The sequence below is a fragment of the Acanthopagrus latus genome, chromosome 9, assembly GCF_904848185.1.
Source record: "Acanthopagrus latus isolate v.2019 chromosome 9, fAcaLat1.1, whole genome shotgun sequence".
Lineage (NCBI taxonomy): Eukaryota > Metazoa > Chordata > Actinopteri > Spariformes > Sparidae > Acanthopagrus > Acanthopagrus latus.
Genome location: NC_051047.1, coordinates 11,672,236 through 11,696,213, shown reverse-complemented (window position 1 = coordinate 11,696,213; position 23,978 = coordinate 11,672,236). Strand labels below are relative to the sequence as shown.

Genomic DNA, 23,978 nt, shown 5'->3' with positions numbered 1-23,978 from the left:
ACGGAGCAAAACCGCGAGCAGCAACATAAACTCAGGGGGAGATGGATAAAGCATCTGTTCCTCCAGGAAGGAGCTTCAAAAGCTCGAGGTATGGATGTACAGGCGCTCCCAGGTCCTCTGAATTACAGTCGGATCTGACTCATGATCTGCTTTTTCTATCAGACCTTACTCCTGTGTGAATTTAGTGCCAGTACGGCCTTGCCTGGTAAACATACAGAGTAACTGTAGCTCAGCTAAGATCAGGAGAGAAGAGTGTGCAGGGATCATGTGTGTGAGGTATAAGGCACAGACAGAGTTAAACAACAAATCAAACCACTTCAGACATCATTGTCATGTCCAGCTAACAGAAATAAGAAATGTCCTCATCCACCTAATGCTCAGAACACACGTGCCTTATTCTGGCAAGAGCATTAATCAGTTAACTTTAAATGGGACAAATATGAAGCATGTGGCTGTGTCATCTGTAATATCATGTGGTCTTAAGTGTCTCCACAGCAGCTCGCCGGTATTCATCCTGGCTCAATCTGCCATGTCTAACTCAGTTTTATTTGTTTGTTCATTGGGTCCTTAGTAACCCTTTTACAAAATCAGTGCACATGGAAAATAAATCAATAACAAATAGGGCATTAATGGTGCAGTATGTCAGAATTTAATTTTAAATATCTCAAAATAAACTATAGTTATCTGCAGACTGTGAAGAATGAAAAGTTTGCACTACATGACATCTGCGCATTGTTGCAAAGACATTAACTGAGGTTGCTAACTAGCTAGCCCAGGTCCCTGAAGTCCAAAGCTGCTCCGGGCTCCCAGTCCGGACCGCTACCTGCATGGCTAACTGAGCTGACTAGCGAATGACAGCTACAGTTTGTACCAGTTATTAGTTACTCTGGTGATATACTGCTCCCTGCTGGTTTGGAGTGTGGATTCGACAAATTCTGAGATATTGCATCTTTAAATTAAAGGGAAAGTATAATTATATTATGAATGTTACTTACATAAATCACAGTCTGAAATGATACATTTTTGCTATTTTTGATCAGGAAACAGCAATACAATGTCAGCCTATGACGCAAACTTCAACGCACAATGTTTTGGACACATTTCAGTCAGTACTCAAGTGTTATTGAGGTTTGATATCCAGCCCTGATTAACACAACTAAAAGGTCAATTCTCAGCTGGGAATTCAACTCTGGTTCTCAAACAAAGGAACGGTGGATGTTTACTGAAGGTGATATGAGGAGTGGGCATAGTTTCAAAGTTTGGCTGGAAGAAAAATAACCCCCCCAAAAATATCTTAGAAAATAAAAGAAAAATTCAGTTGTTGACAGAGAAAACCAATGTCTCATCAACAATGTAGAGTTCAATAGAACATTGGTAGGTTTGCAAATAAAAATAAGGCATGTCAAGATGTTTGAGTTGCTGGGAAATGGACTGTCCAAAACAAAAGGAGGAATCATCTACATGCTAGAAATACACTGCTGGGACTTTAAAAATGAACAGAAGCAGGAAGAAGAGTGCAATGTTCAGGGTGTTAACTTGAAAAGGTGATGTGGAAGACCACATCAGACAATTACACAATATAACTGAATTGTCTATCACCACAACCTCCCATGGTTGTAGTTATGTCTTGTAAGGCCAGAGATGGTTCAGCTAGACTCAATTCTGTGTCTCACAAGAGGGTGAAGTGGGATCGGGGGATGGTTTTCATAAAGGAAACGAAAGGGTCCACCTGCTTGTGCCCCATGAACCTGTCCAACTGTGTCAGGTCTCAACTCATGACCTCACTTCATCTCAAGTGTCTTCTTTTCTTTTTCTTGTCTTGTTCTTGCCTCAAACACTCAACGTTTCTTTAGCTCTCTGACTGAATTATGATTGTAGGCTAGATTGAAGGTGAGGTGAGAACCTTTTACAACCCCATAAAACCCCCCCCCCCCCCCAAAAAAAACACAAGAATGCAATTCTGCCACGCTGTAAACAAATCTGCTGGTCTTGGTCTCACTACAAAGGAAAAAGTGAAGCAGTTTTTTGCCCTGACAGGAAAAACGCTAAAGCTTGAGTGTCACATATCTACTGATTTTAAAACCAAAAACTTCATCCATGGACAGTTGTTTCACTCCAGGGTTTGCTTTTCTCAACCTGTGAACTTTAATTGTCAAAGCACAAACACTGCCTGCTAATCTGCTGATGTTATTACAGCCCAGGAACACTCAGCTCTGCAGGGTGGTATCACACAGCAGCTTTTCATGTGAGCCACCTCAGGTTTGATCTTTACCTTGTCTTAACTTGGATCTCTATAAGAACAAATTGTCTTTTTGTGTCTGAGAAAGAGATCTTGTTTGAAGCATGTCTTCCACTGCATGAGAAGCAAGTTAATGGCTTAAAAGGCAAATGTGTCATGCAGATAAACACTGTGAGTTTAATCTGAAGGTCCATCTTCACATGGTTATTTATATAAGAGGGACCAGGGAGACACTAATGAAAAAAGTAGAAATAGTGCATAACCAGCAAGTGTTGCCATTGGTATGAGTATTTTTACAAGCACACACACATACACACAAGCAAGAGAGGGTTCATGGATTTGCTGTGTGAGATGCTCAGGAACCTCCACAGATGAATTCATCTGCAAAGATGTGTGCAAAGACAACTTAAAGGTCACATTGGTAACAGTTTATGGAGAAAAATCATTTTTAATAAAGCTTGTAGAAAGGCACTGAATAAAAATCTCTCCTTTGCCTTAGAATATTATTATGAAGGTGAATCTATAATTTCACAGTGTTTGACGGGTTACAATGATTGTCTTGTTCAACTCTGTGTAAGGAGCTTCTAACACGGTTTGAACTTAAACCAAGACTTGCACAGAGTCTCCCAGAGTCATGTTGTAAGATCATGAGCAGACTCACCCAAACCCTGAACTGCACTGTCCTGTAAGGTAACACAAACACGGAGCAGCCACAGACCAGAATGTTGTCTGCATTGTCTTCAAAGGTTATAATAAAGCGGTCAGACATTTGCATCCTACCTCAGCTAAACACCATCCTCTTGTCTTGCACCTGTATTTTGCATCTAGAGCAGGACACTAAGACTGAAGCTTTTTTAGGCCAAGAACTGACAGAGAGAACAGCCGAAGGAAGAGACTCCCAAAACTTCACACTTCGTCCCATGTGGACTGATGCAAAAAACAAAACAGAATGTCATAAATTTACTGACACCGTCATCACTGTCTTTATTATCCTCCATCAGTTGGATGATTTGGCGGCAGCAGTTGGAGGCGCAGGTCAAGGGACCAGATAGTGAGACCAAAAGATTTGTCACGGGGTATCATCTCTGGCTCTGACCCACATTCCTGTACTCCTGCAGCCTCCATCGCTCCATCACTCTCCGACTCCCACGTCCCTTTCAGACACATGTATCCATTACACCATCCTCCGTCCAAACCGCAAATGACATTTATGACTCACCAATTTCACAGTTAAACAGCTAAACAGCACTTTCACCGTAACAACGCACCTCGGGGAAGTAACTGATCTCGAGGATAACACAAGCTGGTCTCGAGGTTGTTCATGTGCACAAAATATTAGCGTGGGACAAAAGCGGCGGTTTACGTGTCGAGAGTAAAAGTGCAGCTGTGAAACAGTGTAAATGCTCTCTAGATGATGCTCGGACCACAGGGAATTGAAAAAGGGCTTTGCCTTGCTTAACCACTGTTTAATCCTCTCCTCACTTGACACATACAGGGAACACACACAGTGAAACACACACACACCCCCAGGAAAATGGGGCATACCTGCCACACTGTATGAGTATCAAGGTCAGGCGAGAATTATCCTTGCCACCCAGACACGCCTGTCAAAATACGGGGACATGAACACAATCACAACTCTTCCAAATGTAGGCATTTTTACAACGCTGGGGGGGACAGGGGTCAGATAGGTTGTGCCTTCCCGGGGTGCACTGCTCGGCTGGTGGCCTGTCACAGTACCAGGGTCAGCTGTTGTCTCTGTGGGGGGGCGATGGGCGGGAGGTAGGTCTACAGGATCAGACCCAAACCAAACTACAAGCAGTCCTGTCTGCACCTCGAGCAGCAGATCATGTCTTGATAATGATTCTAGACGGTATGCACACATTCCTCAGGCTGGACGAGGATTAACGGCTCTCACTGCTGCTTCCTCCATGTTCATCCTCCCCGGGGTTCACCCCGTCCTGGAAACAACTTTGCCAAGCTACGAGCAGGGATGCTGAGAAGCGTGTCGTTCCCACCAGCTTCAACCTTTCCCAATCCCTCCATCCATCCAACATCCCACACACAAATTCTCACTCCAAGAATCTGCTAATCTGCCCTTCCTCCTCCTCCTCCTCCTCCTCCTCCTCCAGGAGCTACTAATGACTCATTCTGACCAGATTATATGACCGCCAAGGGAGACAAACTCTGTTCTGTTGATATAATACAAACAGTGAGCCAATTCACTCGGGATCAGATGATGCAGTGAACTAAAAGGGAGCAAAGGTCTGCACAGATCTAAATATCAGCTTGCTGCTTCGTGCTTAAACTCCACCAATTCGACTTGGTCTTGGGGGAAAAAAAGTTTTAAAACTTGTGTCAAGGGTGTTGTAGTTTCAGAAGAAGCTGTATGTAATCTAAAGACCTTACATTATCTCTTCATTACTGGTTTTCCAAAGTTAATCTGACCCACATCAGGCTCAGGGTTATCACAGTTGTGTGTGTGCATTCATTTGTGGTTGACTGTGAATTGTTTATGATATATATACACTCCTGGCCTCAGTTTATCATGAGTGATTGTGAAGAAGACCAAACAGGAGGCTCTGATACTTCAACATCATGTATGTGGACACAAACAAGAGATAAACACACCGAAGCACCTTGTGGACACACAATGATTTCTTTCCACATTCATGAAGGTTGCTGCATTTCAACTTAGTGTACATGCGTCACCGTTTGGATGACGGGTACATTCGTTGTGGACCTCCCAAGGGTTGATGGGAAAATATACAACAATAAACCCAGAGAGTTGAATGACTCCAATTTCATTGGCGTCATCTAATCAGTGACAAGATGTTCAGCCAGATATACACCTCCTCCGTCCAGATGCATGATGTCAGTCCAGTGTTTGTGCTTCTTAATGCAGGCAGGCAGTGGATACACGCTACCCCTGTTGCCTTGTTTAACCTGATATGTCATCAATCGCTTCTATCCTACACAGGTCCCAGAATCACAGTTCAGTGTTAAAGGAATGATGCATGTTATTGTGAATAATAAAGTGAGCAATGATTGGTTTGTTGATTAAACACCAAGGGAAAGTCCAAGTCGCAACAAGCAGGAGAATAGATGCATGCATGACTTAGGTTTAACTGAGCCAAGCAATGGGAAGAAGCTCTGATTTATTAACTTGTGGCTCACATGTAATTCTTGAAATCACTAACCTGAATCATTTCTCCCAAAATTATGACTTTCCTGTTGCTCCATGACAATAGCTGGCAACTGAAAATGTATCCTTAAAAACACACCGGAAGATGGAGAAGCTCCTCTCATGATAACCCCGGTCTCTCTTGGGGAGCTGTTATTCACACTGAAGCATCACACGTCGCTCCATTGTGCAATAATTCTAACTGATTCCTAGCCTGCCCTCATCTTAACACTTGGCACAGTCCACCAATGTGTCCTCACCTTCATCTGGATCGCTGTGTGATCGATGTTTCTGTTGAGAAATCCACCAACACTTCTGTGTAACGCACTACATCTGACAAGCTTTTCAGCAGAAAGTGACCGCTGTAGTTATGTGAAATTGAACAAACAGTCTAGTGAAACAGCAGCCCTGAGGGGTCTAATCACAGCAACATTTCAGAAAACAGGTTGTGTTTCCGAAAGTGTTGTGTTTTTGGAAATGTTGCTCTGTTTAGACCTTCAGGGCCACCGTAGAGTGAAGATGGATCTCAACATACAGGAACATAAAGAGCAGCAAGACTCTAAGCCGTTTCAGTTCTCAGGGGAGACATAAAGCAGCAGATTTTCTCCTCCACTGCTGTTTCCCATTTAACTCCTTCATGGGTTATGAACTTCTGCACAAGGAAACTGGATCTGGAAAAGTTCCCAAAAAAAGGCCAATTCCATCTTATAGTGAAATACCACCTACTCTGGCTGGGGAAATCACATGTGTCAAACATTAGCCCTGATGACAGTCAACTGAGCAAAAGGCTGGCTTCATGAAAACAGTGCCATATATTACCACTGTGAGTTACGCCAATCCTCAGCTCTGATTTCCAGTGATTTCCACACAGTGAACTGCACAGATACAATTTAGAGAAATGACAGCAGTTCTGTCTCTCTGAGGAGAAGTTCATTTGGATGAAATCACAGCTGGTTTAGCTAGTTAGTTACACTTACCTCAGGTGACAGTTCAAAATGAAGTTTTTTTAAATGTTCAATACATTTATTTTGATTCCTTAAACTTACGGTACGTAAGAATTGGCCACTTGTGAAATTCATACTCAAACAAACAAAGAGGGGACTCCCCAGAGGAACTATTGGCTAGCTCATTTAGGAAGCTCAGTTAGAAAGCGGTAGTATTAGCAGACTTAGACTGAGAGCTTGGAGGACCGGGGTACGTGTTGATGTTGTGTACGATCAGACTATCACCTCTTGAGTTTTCAAAGAAGCTAAGGGCTAGCTGGTTAGCATGCTAACTTCACCAGATATCTCTGAAACCCAGTACATAGATGTCTTTGACATAATGCCAAAACTGTTATTTCTTCATATTCAGTTAATAATTTTAGTTGCAAATTTGGTTTGAATTTTTGTGTGTTTTGCAAACAAAAATTCTTAAATAGCACATTTAAATTAAAGGTGCAACATGTAAGAATTGACTATCTGTGAAATTCAAATTGGAGGCAGCATATTATCAGAGCAACAGCTAACTGCTGCTAACTGTAGCTGCTGTCAGTGAGTTAGCTCAATCAGTCATGCAGATAGCGGTTAAGTGTTGGTGTTGACAACAAGAAGAGCTTTGGACTGCTGATAATTGTAGTAAAAAATTTGAAACAACATTTCTTACATTTAGCACTTTAAAGATTTCGAAACATGTTTCACGTGAATCCTGAAACAATGCTTTTTATTGTTAACTTAAGAGTTAAGTTCAATCAGTATTGACCTTGACAATAATAAAAAAAAAACAGCTTGTTCTGACATTTCCTCCATGAAGACTCTTATATATCATATCAAATAATTAGTATTGGACCACTTTCACCAACAGAAACACAGCTAACAGAAGACAATCTGTCGACTGGAACATAAAGCCGTCTTGACCAGATCAGGAAGGTGCCCAACTGCAGTTCATGATACATCATATTAATCCAAACATCAAATCATGAGTCTTGCATTAGTTAAGCATGACTTGCGTTTCTGTATTCATATTATGAAAAAATGATATCTGTTCTATGGCTGGACACCGCAACAAGTTTGACTAAAGAGGCACATTCGTGAAAAAATTAACTAGACTAGATCAAAACACACCAATGGTGAACTGCCTATACTGCTCACTCACACTCACACTCACACACACACACACACACACACACACACACTTAAGCTACTGTGGGCACTCTGCCCCACCCTCTCTCCCTCTCCTCTCCAGCAGAGGTGGAGAAGGCTGGACTGGGACTAGATACAAGTCACAGTATTCAGAGAAGTTTGACGGAGTATGTAACAATACACACACGCACGCACACACACACACACACACACACAAAACACAACAGAGCCGAGAAATACTGAAATCTGGTCATAAATGGTGTGCGTCCGTGACACCCAAAGACTGAAATGTGTCTCTTTAATGGAATAATGGATGAACACAGTTAACAGAGTTAAATTTGTCACAGAGGAAGAGTTGGTGTGCACGCAGACTACAGACATCATGTTTTAAGAGGCAAGTCCCCCCCTCAGCTGCACCGTTAGAAGGTAAAGCACGTTAACTTAACGTCGATACAAGTTTGCGTTAAAGTTACTTCTTTAAGCGTCCCGGACAGTTACAGACGCTTACCTCAGCCCCCGTCAGGTCTACGCTGGAGTAGAGAGCCGCCAGCAGCAGCAGCAGTGCGCCTGGCGGTAACAGCATCGTGGCGGTGCGCTCTGGAAACACGGTGCCCCGCAACGAAAAAAAAAAACAAGGAACCACCTGTTGGTTCGCTCCTCGTCCGCTCTCTTCGTGCGTTTAGCGGTGGTTTTATCTGCGGAGCGCGGGCAGCACGTTTGGCCGCATCTTTGTCCGAGACGATATGAGGAGGTGATCAATGCAACTCGGTGTTGTTGGTGCGCAACCACACCCCCCTCCCCAAAAACGACCACCCTCGCCCATTGCAAACGGGCTCAACCCCGCTCATACAAACACTTTGACTTTTCTCGGTAAGGAGAGGGACAACTCGGCACACTTTGGTGTGTTTTTGTGAGATATCTGAGGGGGTTTTTTGTGCCACAGGTGTCCGGTCGTGGAACTTTTTCAGCACGGGAACCCGCGCGTCTCTTTCCCCCCCGCGCGACAACTAGTTCCTTCATCCGACACAGCGCGTGCGAGCCTGAGGTGACTGTAAGTAACGTGTTTTATCAATGGGATTACAATTTAACGACATGTATTTAACGAAGGGCGACTGGTCATTTGAAACTGTTAAGAGAGAGGTTCTCAAAGATTGAAAGAATTACAAAACACAGCAACGTTCGTAAAGTTGTAGTTCTCTTCAAACACAAATCGGGAGGGTTAAATGTTTAAACTGGTGTGGACAGTGATCACTGACGTTGGGGGGGGATCTTGCTGTGCCTCAGGTCGGGCAGTCATGCAGTAGAGGACCAGTGGAGTGGCTCTGAAGTTTTGAGTAGGCATGAGCGGGACCATGCAAGGACAACACGACACAAGACTGAGCAGTCTGAGGTAAGGACCGCATGAGCGCATTTCACGGCTCAGCATCAGCACAGTGCGGGGCTGAGGGATCAGCATTAACGCTCTCATGTTCACTGACTGCAGGCTGCTGCTGCTCCTGTGCGTCTCCATCGCCATCCTCGCCCCAGGAGTGCACGGGGTAAGTCCCCCACCCCCTCTCTCCCGCCACCTGTTGTTGACTCTTTGCTTGTAAATTAAACCGCAGCCTGTTGACAATTACGATATGAAATGGAGCTAATAGTGTGTCTTCAGGCTTGGTTTGTGTTTCTTGAAAGTGCTCGTCGGCAGCAGACGCGCGCAGACCGTGGGAGTGTCTGGGTGGGGGAGCTCCTCCAGGAGGAGGGCTCTTGGCTCTGTGTGCTGGTGAATGACAGCAAACCACCAAAACAGCTTTCTTGTGAAATAACTCATGTTGCAATTGTTTTTTGTTTGTTTTTTTTTCTGGTTGAAATTATGGATCTCCAGCTGTTTTGTTTTTGTGAGATGAACGGATTGAAAATGGAGTTTCACATTTCATGTTGCCTTCGCTTCACCCTCGACCCTGCAGCGATTTTTTGGTGTGGGGTCATGACCTCTGCAGACACACTGATAACTTGTTGAGCTTTATGAGTATATTTTCCGTAGACCATATGCACACAGGGGGTTTTGTTTATTATCTGACATCACAATCAGAGTGAGAATCTCAAAAGTGGGGATTTCTATTAGTTTGCATGGATTGCTTCAGGTTGTGAGTCTTATAAACATAGGTAATCTGACCAATTGTTATCAGTTCACGACTTCCTGATCAGCAACTGAAAATATGATGGGGAAGAAAACTCTGCATGGATATGGGGCCATATTTTAATGTCATGTCATGTTAACATTCAACTACCTCTGAGCTGTTTGATTATGTGCACTAGGTTTCACTTGTGTCCAAGATGTGTGTTGACACTTCGGAATGAATTTGCACCTTTCCCATTGTAGCTTGTAACACTATCAATAATGTTGGCTAGTCAGTAGTTGTATGCTAATGTGAACTGTTGTTTAACGGAAGCAAACAGGTTAATAAATATGTTGTTTTACCTTGAAATATGGCGCAATGTCGCTCTATATTGTCACAATCTACCCTCTATTCAATGGCCTATCAAGCACGGGCCATTGAATTCATAACAATTTGTCAGATTCCCCATGTTTGTAGGAGTTACAACCTGGCACACAGCTGTATGACATTTAGGCATCCATGGTCCATGGTGTTCATATATTATGCAACAAGTCTTCAACCAGTACTCTCCTCACTGAGACAGACACATTCGTTTATGTTTGTGTGCCAGTTTAGTAGACTCCAATGTCTCATATCAGACAGGTAACAGACTTTGACACAACACCGGAGCATTCTCTAACGAGTGAATGCCCGTCAGTTGTTTGACCTCGTTTCCATCACTCTCCTTCGTCGTCGTCTTTGCCTCCTCCATCAGTGGGTTCCTTTTATTTTGCACTGCAGAGTTTCCACAGCTATTCCAGCTATTCCACTGTCACCTGGGGATAGTGACCAGGGAAAACAATGCAGCTTCCTGTTTTGGTTCCATGGTGGCAGACCCGTTCTTTGTGTCAATATGCCATCATATTTTTTGTGGGAAAAATCCAGCCCAGTTGGCAGACCAAATTGCAAAGTGAAAGCGAGATTTACAGAGAACTAATGTGTAAGAGGGTTGTGTCATTTTTCTGCAGTCATTACACTATGCATCAGTGTTTTCTTTAGAGGCATTAGATGCTGTTCAGACTGAATTCATGTCCGCATTATGGTCCAGAAATGATTTAGACTATACATTGTGATGGATAATCTGTCTGTAGCAAGCTGAAGAAATGTGTGATATTGCATCTCTGTTGGTGTCATGTATTCGAGGAAGGTTACAGTGTCCTCAGCGCCCCACAGAGGTCTTAAACTTTTGTCAGTATAGTCTATACATGGAACTTCTCACAACAAGGGCTGTGGATTATCAAGAGTAACTGGGTCATGAATTTTGGAAACAGACATTGCCATCTAGTTCCATTACTGCCCAGTCCCAGAACACCACCCCTACCAATTAGCCCTTCCTGCCTTTTTGTACCCTGACACCTACAGCAGGACTAGGTTGCCCTGATTCTATGGCCCTCCAGTCTGAGGTTGTTCACAGGCACACAGCTAAAACAAGTGTTAGGAAAACTTTGATCATGGTCCTTTTTGTTATAACAAGCATAAAACAGTCACTACCAGCTTGCTGATTTCTCTGTAGCTAACTAGGTCAGTAACTAAAGTTACATTGCTGTTGCTAACTTGTGCATGACAGGCCCTCTATGGCAATATCTCCAAAACTCAGCTGCTCGCACTAAATCAGTCTTTCATGGATAAATAGCACTTCATGTATGAGTAAAAATATCTATTTTCAGGGGTGAACTGACCCTTGAAGTTTGTTTCCATTGAACTTTTTTGATACACCCACTTTTCCATCTCAGCCACCTTATATGCATATTGGAATTGGGCATGTGGTTGTTTATTCCATGTGTTTGTTGACATCACAGTTCACTGTTTCCACTTTGCGAGAAAAAAAATCCCATCCTTTTCACATAAATGGTTTTATTGTTTTTCTCCCGCACCCACACACATAAACACCCTCACTTGTATTTTACCTTAATCTTACAAATTGACATAAAAGCATACAGATGTTTCTTTAAAACGACTTTCGATCCTCTCTCCCCAGAGTGACTGACTCTGCGTAGCCTACTTTGCTTTTTCTTTCGTCAGGTTCAAAAATGTAGGCTGGATGAGAAGAAAGAAAAGCGCACACATGATGCAGGTTCACATGTGTGCAGTGTGTTTGTGCAGAGCATGAGTGAGTTTTGCTTTTCTGTTTGTCACTGTTCGTGCCGAACGTCAGATGGTCAGTGGTTCTGTCAGACGTTTAATATCATACTCAAGGCTCTCGGATGAAAACTTATTTTCTCGGCTGTGATGAAAAGGCCCGCTTGTCTCAGGCTTTTATCAGATCAGGCCGGAGCCTTGATTAAAAGCGTGTGACACAGCTCAGCTCCTCTGTGTATTGTGCAGCCTCGCTCTGAGGCAGGGATGCTGGAGGACAGCGGTCTAAATTTAGTTTGGCATTATCCATGTGCTCCATGTAGGCAAGTTAACTGTCAAACAAACAAACTGCTCACATAGATGGCTTGATTAAAAACAAAACACCTTCAGTTTTGGCTGTGACGCACCACCAGCATATGACTTTTTTTCTTTCTCCATCTGTGCACACACAACTTGCTGAAAGGACAGAAAAAGGAGTAAGTTGAATCAGTTATGAGCTGCGGTTTAATGAGGCAGTTAAAGAGTTGATTCAACATGAAAAAAAGATGAAGGAAGCCATAACCAATCATACATCACTCCTTGAAGTTTCCCATCTGACACAGAATTTCTCAATCTCAACTGCATCTCAGAAAGTATGTTTCTGTTTAATATGAAGTCCAAATCCGACCCAGGGGACTCTTACAGTTCTTTGAACCAGACCCCGGCCCCTGTGTTGTACAGCTGTTTCCCACCATCCGTCTCCATGTGACATTTTACATGTGGAATTCCCCTGTTTTTGAAAATAGAATTCTCAAGGTATTTTGCATGTGAGATTTAATTTGATGTTTTCAAAATGATCACGTTCCTCTCATTTGAGTTTCAATTGGATGTGTTGTGTGTCAGAGTAGTGGCAAAAGCCCCTGTAATTCAGAGCCAGGATACTGCTAGAGGAGCACTGCATGTTGACAAACCACATCGGAAGGTAAATGCATTTACGATTGATGCAACAGCCACGCTTAAAAGCGGGATGAAAAGCCGCCCGTTATGGAGGGAGGAGAGACGTGATAATCATTTAAATGCGGAGATAGCGATGCATATATTTAGACGGTCTGATCCTGGAAAGCGTGTATAATGTTGCACTCGGTTGCAAACATAAAAAGTGGCAAAAATAGTTGTGGAACGAATAAGAAAGATGGTCAAGCCCTGACCTCGGACACAGGACACGGACACAGGCTCCCTTATTCCAGAATCTGAAATGGAGCATGGGGAGAGGGTCACCATCAGGCAAGCAGCTCTGACAGAGTTTCTTAGAGCCTTGAAGTTCTCAGCATGAACAGCAGCTGAAACCCCTTCTCTATACACATTCATTTTACATTTGCACCCACTTATACAGTGACTGGCCAGGTGTGTCAGAGTCAGACAGCAGGATTCGAACTTCTTCTCAAACCCCTGTCTTTTTTTATTCACACAAATATCTCCACCACGTTGCATATGTGCAACACATGAAAGCCTTCAAGGTGAGAGTGTCAGAAAGTTTGCATCGTTATCCCCATTTGAACTTTCCATCGCGTCTCCTCTCTCTAGGTTGGCAGGATTTTCAGGCCACCTTCAAAACGGGTATAAACCCATTTTGACCTTAACCCCCTCCCACCGCCCATGGAGGCATCACTGTGTTTGAAACAACTTGCAGGATCATGAAATGACCTCCCTCCACATGTTTTTGATGTAGCCATTGGGGGGTCGCCTCCCAAAATTTATATAACTGAAACCAACAGTACAACAAGCACTGCTGCAACTGCAGCCAACAATTATTTTCATCATCACTCTTTCATTATCAATCTCCCAATCTGCCTGTCTATGAAATGTCTGAAAGTTGTCAAACATTTTGGTCACAGTTTCCCAGTATTTAATCACAAATGTCTTGTTTTGTCTCTCTAACCAAAGTTCAGTTAACTATTGCATATGAAAAGAAAATATCAAATCCAGACATTTGCTGATTATTTTTCTGTCGATTAACTAATCTGACTTATTGTTCCTACTTCACGCAGCACCCTGACAGAAGTACAAGGCCTTGTTGTTGCTGTACTATTCATTGTGCTTCAAACCCTCTCAATCATCAGGGGCTTTTCAAACAACCCTGAAGTGTGGCCACCCAGATTTACCAGGGCTGTTAAAAGAGAGGAGACAAACTTTTAAATGATTTTAATAGAGAAGTCCTAAAGACATATCATGTCGTTGCACTGACGGTCAGGCACGGTTGAGATTCACGACAGTTTCAGCTGATTTGGTGTGGCTGCAGACAGACTTCTAATAGGCATGGATGAAGTAGGTGTGCTTGTGCACAGGATAACCAAGAAAGGTGAGGTTATCAAAACATCGGACATCGGAAATACCTTGAGCTGATGGCGTACCGTGACAGCACTCTGGATTGAGCCAAAAAAGAAGTTGGTGTTGTCAAACCATGTATATGCCATGTCGAAAAAAAGTATCTAAAACATTATTTTGAGTCAAAGTCACCAAACGTTTGAAGGTTTTGTTTGTTTTGTTTTTTATCAGACTTGACTTGTGACCAAGTTCTGCCTTTTCCCAAATTAATTAGGTCAGGGGCCTTGTTTGTCCGAAGTCCCCTGGAGGGTTGCCAAGATGGCTTCCAAATGGACTCAGAAGTCTGTGGCTATACACACCTTTGTCTTTGTCTTTGTTTGAAGCATACTAAATACATAAAGTCAGCTTTCTCGCTCACACCTGGTCCTGACTCTCGGGAGCCTTGGAGATGGTTTCTCCGGTACATTAGAAGACCCCACTTTTGGGGTTTCCTGCCCTACATTCTCTATGGAGATCCCCAACTCAAGTATAAAAGTTTAACCAGAAGGTTCAACAGCAGAATGCGCCAATGTGATTCTGTGCATGGATGCATGCACACCCACTCTTCACACAAGTAACGTTTCATCAGTGTCCACTGGCGGAGGAAGGAAGGCTCTTGAGGCAGCTATGTTAACAGGATGTCTTGTGTAGGACCCTTTGGAAGGCTTTGGGTCTCGTGTGTTTGAGAATATATTTCAAGATGTGTGTGAGCACGTTGGAATGAGGGGATGATGCTGGATGAGGATGTGTGAGTTGTGGGAATTTGCAAGAGAGGTTTTTGGCTAGAGATTCCTATAGTACCTGGACGCCCCATTGCAACATCTGCTTTCGCAATTACCCTCCTTCCAGCTAAGTGGATGATTGTGGTAAATGCTGTTTCTGCATGTGCTCTTTTGGCACGGCTCGCTTTGCAACCACGCGGTCAAACTAAATCACACTGGCCATGTTGTGAGCATCCAGAAGAGAATTGGTGAAAGATGCAAATGATGGAAAGTGATGTTGACATCAGCCGTGTAGTTCGCCTGGGAAAGTTTGAAAGCTGAATGCGAATGAGGGATGCATGATGGGGTCACCTGATGAGAAGCGGCCACGTGACCGACCTCTCAGATGTGACTGCTTTATGGGGGAGGAAGGCGTGTGTCCGGGGCGAGGGGAAGATGTCTGCCTGTGATAAGGAAAGAAAAATGGCCAGCACATCCCCTGCCAAAAGAGTGGCGGTGATATAGAGAGAGCCTGGATGTAACAATCGGGGGAAGAGCCCATTGTGCGGTGCTGCAGGAAGCCCCAGCCTCGGATGAGAAGCCCATGTGTGGTGCTTCCCTGTCACTGGTGTGTGCACGCATGTATGTGTGTGTGCATGCATGAATGTGTGTGTGGGGGTGTGTGTGTGTGTGTGTGTGTGTGTGTGTGGTGAGAGAAGCCGAGGTGACATGGATTTTCCACTGAGGTGTTGCCCTCACCTCAGAGACAGACCCCTCTGACCTCTCTGCATTCGCTCTGCGTAACGTTTGTGCAGATGGTGTGGCGTGTGTGTGCGTGCGTGCTCACATGTGAATGGATGTACAGTATGTGTGTCTTTTGTTTGCTTAAGTATTGTTAACCCAGGAAGAGCGTTTTTGTTTTTGTTTTTTTATATGAAGAGTGACTTTGGGCTGGTGATTATTTGATTAGTCTCCGCGGTTCAGCATTGTGATGGCAAGGAAAGGCCTGGTGGGCTTGGCTGTTCGCCCCCATTGGTGCACAAACTGCCTCTTTAAACAAGCAACGTACAACTCTGTTGAAAGAAAGCAGGGCACTGGGAGAGGGAATTAAAAGGTCACAAAATCTGCATGGGATTTGTTTGGAGTCTTTTGTAGGCCATTGAAACATGTCTCGAATTAGTGGGTCAATTTGCTCTCCCTCGTCGCCAGGATGTCTAATTATCTTTCTCGCACGTGCAGCGAGTGTGGGCCGTGTTTATCTGTGGGTTTTAGTGAAGTCGGGTTTTATGGGAAACATCCTGACTGCAGAATTGTGTGAAGAGAAAAAAAAGATTATCCAGAGAAGCTCTCTAAACAGGAAAAGGAAGCAGGGTGGAGTTAAATGTGTCAGAGTTTCTTTACAGCCCTACTGGACCCCACATAGTTCAAGTGCTCCGCAGAGTGCTCGCTCAGTTGTATATTCACAATGTAAACTCCGTCTGGGTAATATTGTACATAAAGCAACATGAGAAAGAGAGAAGGAGATCCATATACACTGTGTGAGGGCATGATGCTGGACTGGTTTGTTTTATTTAAGTCTGTGTGGGGATTATTTATTGTTTCATCAAATTAATTAATCTGCTAAATCTAAAAGTTACGAACTTCTGAATCTGGTCTCAGTCCAGACATCTCTGTTTATAAACTGTCTATGGAATAAACTGTAAATGCACTGGATCCACAGACAGGGCTTTATAGAGCTAATACAGAGCATTTCAGGCAGTCTGTCTAAATGAGTCCGTTTGTTTGGCACGACAGCCTTTTAACATATTATTGTTTTATTATTTAGACGCTATAATGATGTGAAAATATGCAAAAGCAAAAGTTCAATATCCAAGGGAACGATGTAGGAATACCAGCAGTTTGATTGAGGATAATCACTCTTCATGCTTCATTTTCAATCTCAGTCATGTGTGACAGCCAGCAGTCACACAGCACACTGCCCTGGTACAATACATACTGTATGGGTGCGTGCACATACACACACGCACAGACACACACACACACACACACACACACACACACACACACAAACTCACATGGTTTTCATTTTCCATGTCTGATATTCAAGAGAGGTCTGTCTGATATTCGATGGTGAAGTCAAACAGGGTTCTCGGATGCGTGGACGTTTGTTGCTTGTAACATTCATTGATCATTCTTGATTGATTTATCTAACAGAGCAGGACCTACTTTGGTTGTTTGATGAAATAAAGTCACCTACAAAATAGGCTCGGGCTGATAATAGTTATTATCTAAAATCCTGATATTTGCTGTTATATGTGATACATTTTTCACAATGTCAAACAGCTTTTATGGCATCCTCAGGTTGGGCATGGGGTGGGCCGTGGCAGCGAAGGCAACAAGCATTGATATTTGGGAAATTACATGGGTTAAAAGAATGTGCAATATATTTTATCTCTCAGGGACTGAAACTAACAACTTTCTTTATGGATAACTGTACCACCAATTATTTCTACAATGAATCAATTACAAAATCATCTAGTCTGTAAAATGCCAGAAAAAAGAGAAAAGAAAATACATATTTTCTCTTACATGTGCTATTTATCCATCTAGTTCCTGTTGGTGTGAGTTAAATAGTTGAAACTTGAAGCTTTTGCTTTAGAGCTGTCTGCCGTCTCTCAAAATAATGAAACCAGACCCTTGAGGTGCTAAAAGCTCCAAAAGAATGCATCTGAAAAACTCAACAACAAAGAATTATGACCCAATAACTAAAGATAATGCTCTGAGCAGTTTCACGTCTCCTACCCATTTACTTGTTTCAAGTGCTCTCTTGTTTCAGTGCCTCCTTATGGTCTGCCACCCTTGAAGTAAACAGCATTTATGAGATGCCACTTATTGAATTAAATCATTTTTATATGCAGATTTCTTTGATTTTGTTTTCTCAGCATCTTCGTCACCTCTCTGTAGTCTCTTCTTAACAGTAAACTCAGTGCTCTGTGTAACACAGTTTACGTCGTAAACTCAGTTTAAACAGACTTTTATTTGACTTGGAATGAAGTTCGGAAGTAAATTCATTGTGGACGTTGTCTCTGGAAAATCCCTGTATACTGTATATATATTTCCGCCCCTGTCCTTTGCCCTCACTCCATCTCACAGTGATTAATGGAGGGGCACAGGGGTCCAATAAGGCTGCGCTGAAAGAATTCCAAAGCCTCGGTCCTCCCAGGCTTCACTGTCTCTGTGCAGCTCCGGCCCTCGCTTCCTTTTATAGCCTCATTCTTGCCCCTGGTCTCTATCTCCCCTGTCTTCTGTCCCCTCGCTCTCTCTCCATCTATCTGCGAAAGGGACTCTCTCAGCTCGTCCGCCTCCCTCCCTCGTGTCGTCCTTCTACACGTGCGTCCCTGGTCTGTCTCTCCTCAGTAGAGGTGAGTTTTCTCAGTGAGCTCAGATGGAAGGATTGTTTCAGCTGTGTTTACACAAAGACCACACGTCCTCCTTTCTCACAAAACCGCTCCGGCCTTGTTAGATTATGTGCTGTTCAACAGGTGCCCACGTAGTGGTGGACTTTATGGAGTCATTTGTTTGAATTTGATTTAATTGTTCTTATTTGGCGATGCACAGATGTGTAGACTGGAACTGGTCACATCCTGCTGTGTGTAGGTCCTCCATAAAATCACAACTGTGCTGTCTCATCAAATAGGATCAGGGACATGATCTCACTGTCATGCTTTACACATTTTTTCCTCTGGATTGGAGACATAGAGCATTCATTTCCATCCCAGCTGTGGTCTAATTGATTCGACTAAAAGATTTCTTGTCATGGGAAGAATGTTAACAAAGTTAAATGCACACTTTGTGATAACACAGCCTTGTCCAATTTCTCCCTCTCCCTCCCCTGTGTGTCTTTTTTTTTGAAGGGGGGTTGGCAAAGTCAGCCTACTCGCCCACCTTCTCTCTGGTCTAGGCAGTAATATCTCGGCAACTGCTGTCTAGATCGCCAAAAGATTTGGTACAGATATTCACGTTGCTCAGAGGCTGAATCCCGATGACTCTGGTGATCCTCAGACTTTTCATCTAGCGCCACTATGGTGATGCCATCTGTGGGTTAAAGTGAAATGCTTTGAAACTATTGGATGTAAATTTGGTTAATTCATGACACCTCTAAGATGAATTGTAATAACTTTTATGATCACTATTTACCTTGGGACAAGAAAATGTAACTTGTTCAATACTTTGGTTTAGAAACTTGCAAAAATACTGACATTCGCAACATACTGAAATACTGACATTAGCAAATAACACTAATACCTGCATGTTGGTACTGTCACAGAGGGGCGAAGTCCCTCCAATTATTGGCGACCATAAGTTTTTCCTAACTGTTGCACACCTTCTCTGTCTCTGGACTCAACTCACCTCAACTACCATCCTAATCATTCGGTTTTAGGTCCACTACAAAAATAAGTACTCTAACCTGACTATAGATTTCATATTTAACCCTCAAAGGTTTTTTTGCTCGTATTTGGATTGCATGAGGACATTATCTTCTCATAAGTAGATCTAAAACAACATACATAGTGTTCTCAGGCCTCTCAGGTGTCCAGGTTGTTACTGAATGGATCCTCCCATCTGGATGTCATTGATCATCTGATTAGCGGGGTGAGCAGCAGGTCTGTCAGCATAACAACGTCTGACAGGTTGGACTGTTCGCACTAAGAACAGAAACAGCTCTAATCCCAGGTCCATTTAGCTCAGACTGTGGCAGGAAGCATTGATTAGCAGTGTGGCCCGCTAGGAAATAGAGTTGAGACTCTGTTTGACCTGAGGCCAGTTAAGGAGAGGGCAGGTCCAGCTGTGTCAGGCCCGGGGCAGAAACCAGAGCCGTGTTTACACTGGAGCTGAGCCAGAGGTGCACAGTGGGAGTTTGCACTGCTTATTTCAGGTCCCTCTGCTCTAGTTTACGTTCTCCTTCAGAGTCATGTCCTGCTCTTAGATCAGTGACCTTGTTCCTCTGTGTCTGCAGTCCACGTTCTCTTCTCTCACTCCTACAAAAACCATTCACTGCCATAAAAAGAGTAGTCTCTTCATGGAAAAATGCTACATTTGTCAAGTACCACAGCAAGATGCAGGCACTAAAGGGTTGGACTAAAGAGAAAGAAACGGCTCAACAAGAATTTACTTTGACCAGAAGTTGTGATACTGTACAGTAAAAGACTGATGCTCCAGCCCATCATTCAGACGGCAAATGCATACAGAATGGTGTCTTAATGAGCCATAAGAAGAACATGGTAGAAATCATTGCATGTGTACCAAGTTGATACAGCCGATTGTCATCGGGAATATGTCAAATAATCTCACTCCATTCGCAGATTTCCTCAAATTGCTGTTTGTGGACTCAATAAAAGGCTTAATGACTGAGATTGGCCAATCACCAATAGCCATTACATTCATCACATCACTCGACCCTAGCTGAGATGTGTTGCCCCTCCAAATCCCTCACTCACATGGCTGCCAGAGATGTTTTTTTAAAAAAGAGCTTTGCAGCCGTTACCATCAAGTCATATTTGTCTGCTACAGTCATGTTGAGGCAGCACAGACCAGTTGGCTTAACTTCCTTCATGAAGTTTTGTTTTAAGAGTTAGTGATCAGTGATGACCATCAACCTCAGAGGTCAATATAATCTGTTGATTGATATGACACATACGCGTCAGGTTCAACTGATAATGAGTAAATTTCCCTTGAAAATTAATAAAATAGCCCCAAGCATCATTTTCTGTACTGTGCTCTTTAAAACCATTTTTTTTTTTAATGTTGGCCAATATCGATACCATATACACTGGTATTGTTATATCTGTGATATGCCAATATCACAGATATAATACGAAGAATTTAACAATTCACTCTGTGGCCCATACTCACACTTGACCGTCTTTCGTCAACCATAGGCCTGTTTTCTGTCTTTGATTTTTCATTTGTGTGAATGCACTCGAGTGATTGAACACAGAGGAAGTAGATAGCGGTGCAGTAGGAAGCAGAATTAGCTGTAAAGAAGCAATGGCAGAAAAACTGTACTGTATATCGAGGAGAGAAATCTGTGACATCCAGTAGGGTCAACGCAAGAATTTCCCATATCTCTGTAATGGAGGCCTGTGGGACATGTGGTGTTATACCAAGACATGCCTCAGTAATGAAAACAACGCCAACACAAACATGTTTGATGTTTGCTCTTCCGCCATCTGTATGTATATGTAGTGTGTGTGTGTGTGTGTGTGTGTGTGTGTGTGTGTGTGTGTGTGTGTGTGTGTGTGTGTGTGCGTGTGTGTGAGTGTGTTTGTTTAACATTAGTAATCTGATTATTTGATTCAATTCTATGTCAGACTATAGCCGGAAGCTAAAGCTGCGCAGAATGAATAAACTCCCTTTTGACATGCTGGCCTACTTTTTTAATCCAGTGTTTTCAGTTTGTATTTTAGAACTGCAATGAAAAATAAATAGGTTCAGCCTGAAAGACAAAATACAAGAGGAAACTTAAAGGAATTAATAAGTGAACTGACTGATGGGAAAGGACAATAGCTATGGAGTATTTCCTTGTATTCAATTCACAGTTTCCCTGACTTTATTGTGAAGGAAACATTTCTTAAAGCCAACATGTGAATCACGCAGCTGCAGATAGCAACAATCACCTGCATAATTTGGTCACTGACTTTTTTGTGTATGCTCACGCATGCACGCGCGCGCACACACACACACACACACACACGCACACACACACACACACACACACACACACACACACACACACAAACAGACATTTGCGGTTTTATGATTATACCTTCCTACTCTCAGTCACAGGGGTCATTTAGACATGCTTCATTCCTCTTTTCATTCAGTGAAACAAGAATGTCCTCACACAAATTTCTCCTCAAGTTGTTCTGGATTCACCGAGGCTACAGGGGGGCTGCAAACAGTGTAGTGACATCAGTCAGATATTGTTTGAGACCTTTCACAGTGAAAAAGGGCTTGAACCACAGCACCAGGGCTGGCCTTACTGTTGACCAGATAACAGCAGTCCGAGCTGCGTGTTATCTGGATAGCTTAAGGCATTACAGTGAGGGCGGAAAATGACAAAAAAATTAAGAAGTTTGTCGATTTCATATAACCTCGCAACGCAATTTAACCAAAAGTTGTCCACCAGGAAATGACTGTTGTTAGCGTGATGTCACAGTGAAAGGAAATACCTGTTTTGTCTTGAAAAGCTGGTTAAATGAAAGAAGCAAGACATTGGTACATTTGTCCTGTTTGCTTTTGACATATATTTAACATATAATGCATTATCATGTTCATGATCTGAGTTGAGTTTGTTAGTATGCCAAAATGTGCCAATTAGCACTAAACACAGCAAAGCCTACAGTTGAGGCTGAAGGGAATGTCCATATTTTCACAGGTCATATTTATCTGGTCATAAACTGAACCACTGGAGAAATGAAACCAAATAACCAAAGTTATTACAATTAATCTTCAGGGTATCATGAATGTCTGCACAAAATTCCATGGCATTCCATCCATTAGTCGCTGAGATGTTTCTGTGTGGGTACCTCCTGGTTCAGATGTTAACTTGCATGCTTACACGGAATCCTTCACAGAGACGGTTCCCAGCTGGCAAAGGGAGTATCACGAAGAGATATAGTTCAGATATCCATCAATACATATCATGCTGGATGCTGCCATCACAGGCTTGTGTTACGCAGACAGTAACAAGTCTGAGAGCTTCTTGTTCAAAGTGACCGGGTGTTTCAAATTCTCTGACTTTGACCTTCCTCGTCGACATTCTCATCATTAGCGTGAGGAGGGGCGGCTGTTACCTCAGCACAAGATAACAGCAACAGGTGGTCCACATACAGTATCCAAACACGCACAACAGAAGGAATTTAAAGAAAAAAAAGATGTCATAAAGTACCCATTAAAGATAATGCATTACATCATATTTCATCTCAATTCTGTGCTTATAATGTAAAGTTCTAATGGTTCAAATCACAAGCGGCGTCATGGAGCAACGTTTCTATGAACCTGCGATGTCTCAAACTAAATAATGATGTCTCCTAAACCACATTGTCATCTGTGGCTGGAGTTTGAACTGCCATATAAATGATAAAACACACCTGGTATATTGTTCTGGTGATATTTCTTGATTCTTTTCTCAGGAGTTGCCCATACAGTCATCTTTAATGGATGACTATTATCTGCTAGATTACCAGAATAATGAACATCCATATGAGTCAGTCGGATAGGGTGGACTTCACCTGCCGTCCGGCTGACCACACGCTCTTTCCGACGGATGCATTACGTTCAGCTACACATGCAGCAGTTGCTAAGTTGCTAAGATGCTAAGTGACACACCAGCAACTCCAATGTTCTTTGCTCAGAAGCACTAACATAAAGAAAATAGTGTCTGGGTAGCTTTTAAAATGACTATTGCAACATTCCCCCAAAGGCCAAGTGTGCCTTCATGTCATGATGTTAGTGATGGGGTTCGACAAGTGGTTGTAGGAGGGATCTGACAGACGCAAATTTCAGTAGTTGGATCCAACATTCCTCTTGACCAGGGTCAAAGTGGAAAGGTCAGAACTTTGATTAAAGATGAGCAACAACCTCTGCTAACAGATCAACCACTTATGGCCACGGCCTTCCTTGTAGTGGGATTTAGTTTCTTTTGACTCTAGCGGTCCTAAGACTCTTAATTACCGTTATCACAAAAGCCATATTTTACATCTTGCTGCTCGGCTTCATCTGTGTTGTCCTCTCTGTAGCGTGAGTTAGTGAAGGGTTCAAACAGTTTCACCACCAATCTCAGATCAAACACTCATCCTGACCAGCGATAGTCTGTGATCCTTGTTCATCTGATACCTCACACACAGAGGGGGTCCTTCACAAACACTGTTTATGCTTGACTGTGTCGTTTCATGTGTGAAAACTGAGAAACCATCTCAAAGAGGCAGTTTGTCACTGCCGTCACCTGAGGGACAGCGTGACAGCTTTCAGGAGATATGTCTGTGGCACCACTGTTAACACCTGGATGTTTGAACAACAGCAGATGAGAAATCTTATCCTTTCATTGTGAGTAAAAAAAAACAAAAAAAAAACAGGGCGAAACATTTGTTAAGATCTGTAAATAACCATTATGGT

General features: G+C 43.0%; 2 protein-coding genes across 2 annotated transcripts in view; one reads left to right on the top strand and one right to left on the bottom strand.

Moving 5' to 3' along the window:
- col4a1 (collagen, type IV, alpha 1) overlaps window positions 1–8,289 on the bottom strand; it is a 41,381-nt gene extending 33,092 nt beyond the window's left edge. Inside the window, exon 1 of the mRNA XM_037109778.1 lies at window positions 8,052–8,289. Coding sequence (XP_036965673.1) covers window positions 8,052–8,126 — 75 coding nt within the window. The 5' untranslated portion in view covers window positions 8,127–8,289. The remainder of the gene's footprint in view (window positions 1–8,051) is intronic.
- Window positions 8,290–8,390: 101 nt separating this feature from the next.
- Window positions 8,391–23,978, top strand: part of col4a2 (collagen, type IV, alpha 2) — a 63,047-nt gene continuing 47,459 nt past the window's right edge. Inside the window, exons 1-3 of the mRNA XM_037109777.1 lie at window positions 8,391–8,594; window positions 8,828–8,933; window positions 9,027–9,081. Coding sequence (XP_036965672.1) covers window positions 8,884–8,933; window positions 9,027–9,081 — 105 coding nt within the window. The 5' untranslated portion in view covers window positions 8,391–8,594; window positions 8,828–8,883. The remainder of the gene's footprint in view (window positions 8,595–8,827; window positions 8,934–9,026; window positions 9,082–23,978) is intronic.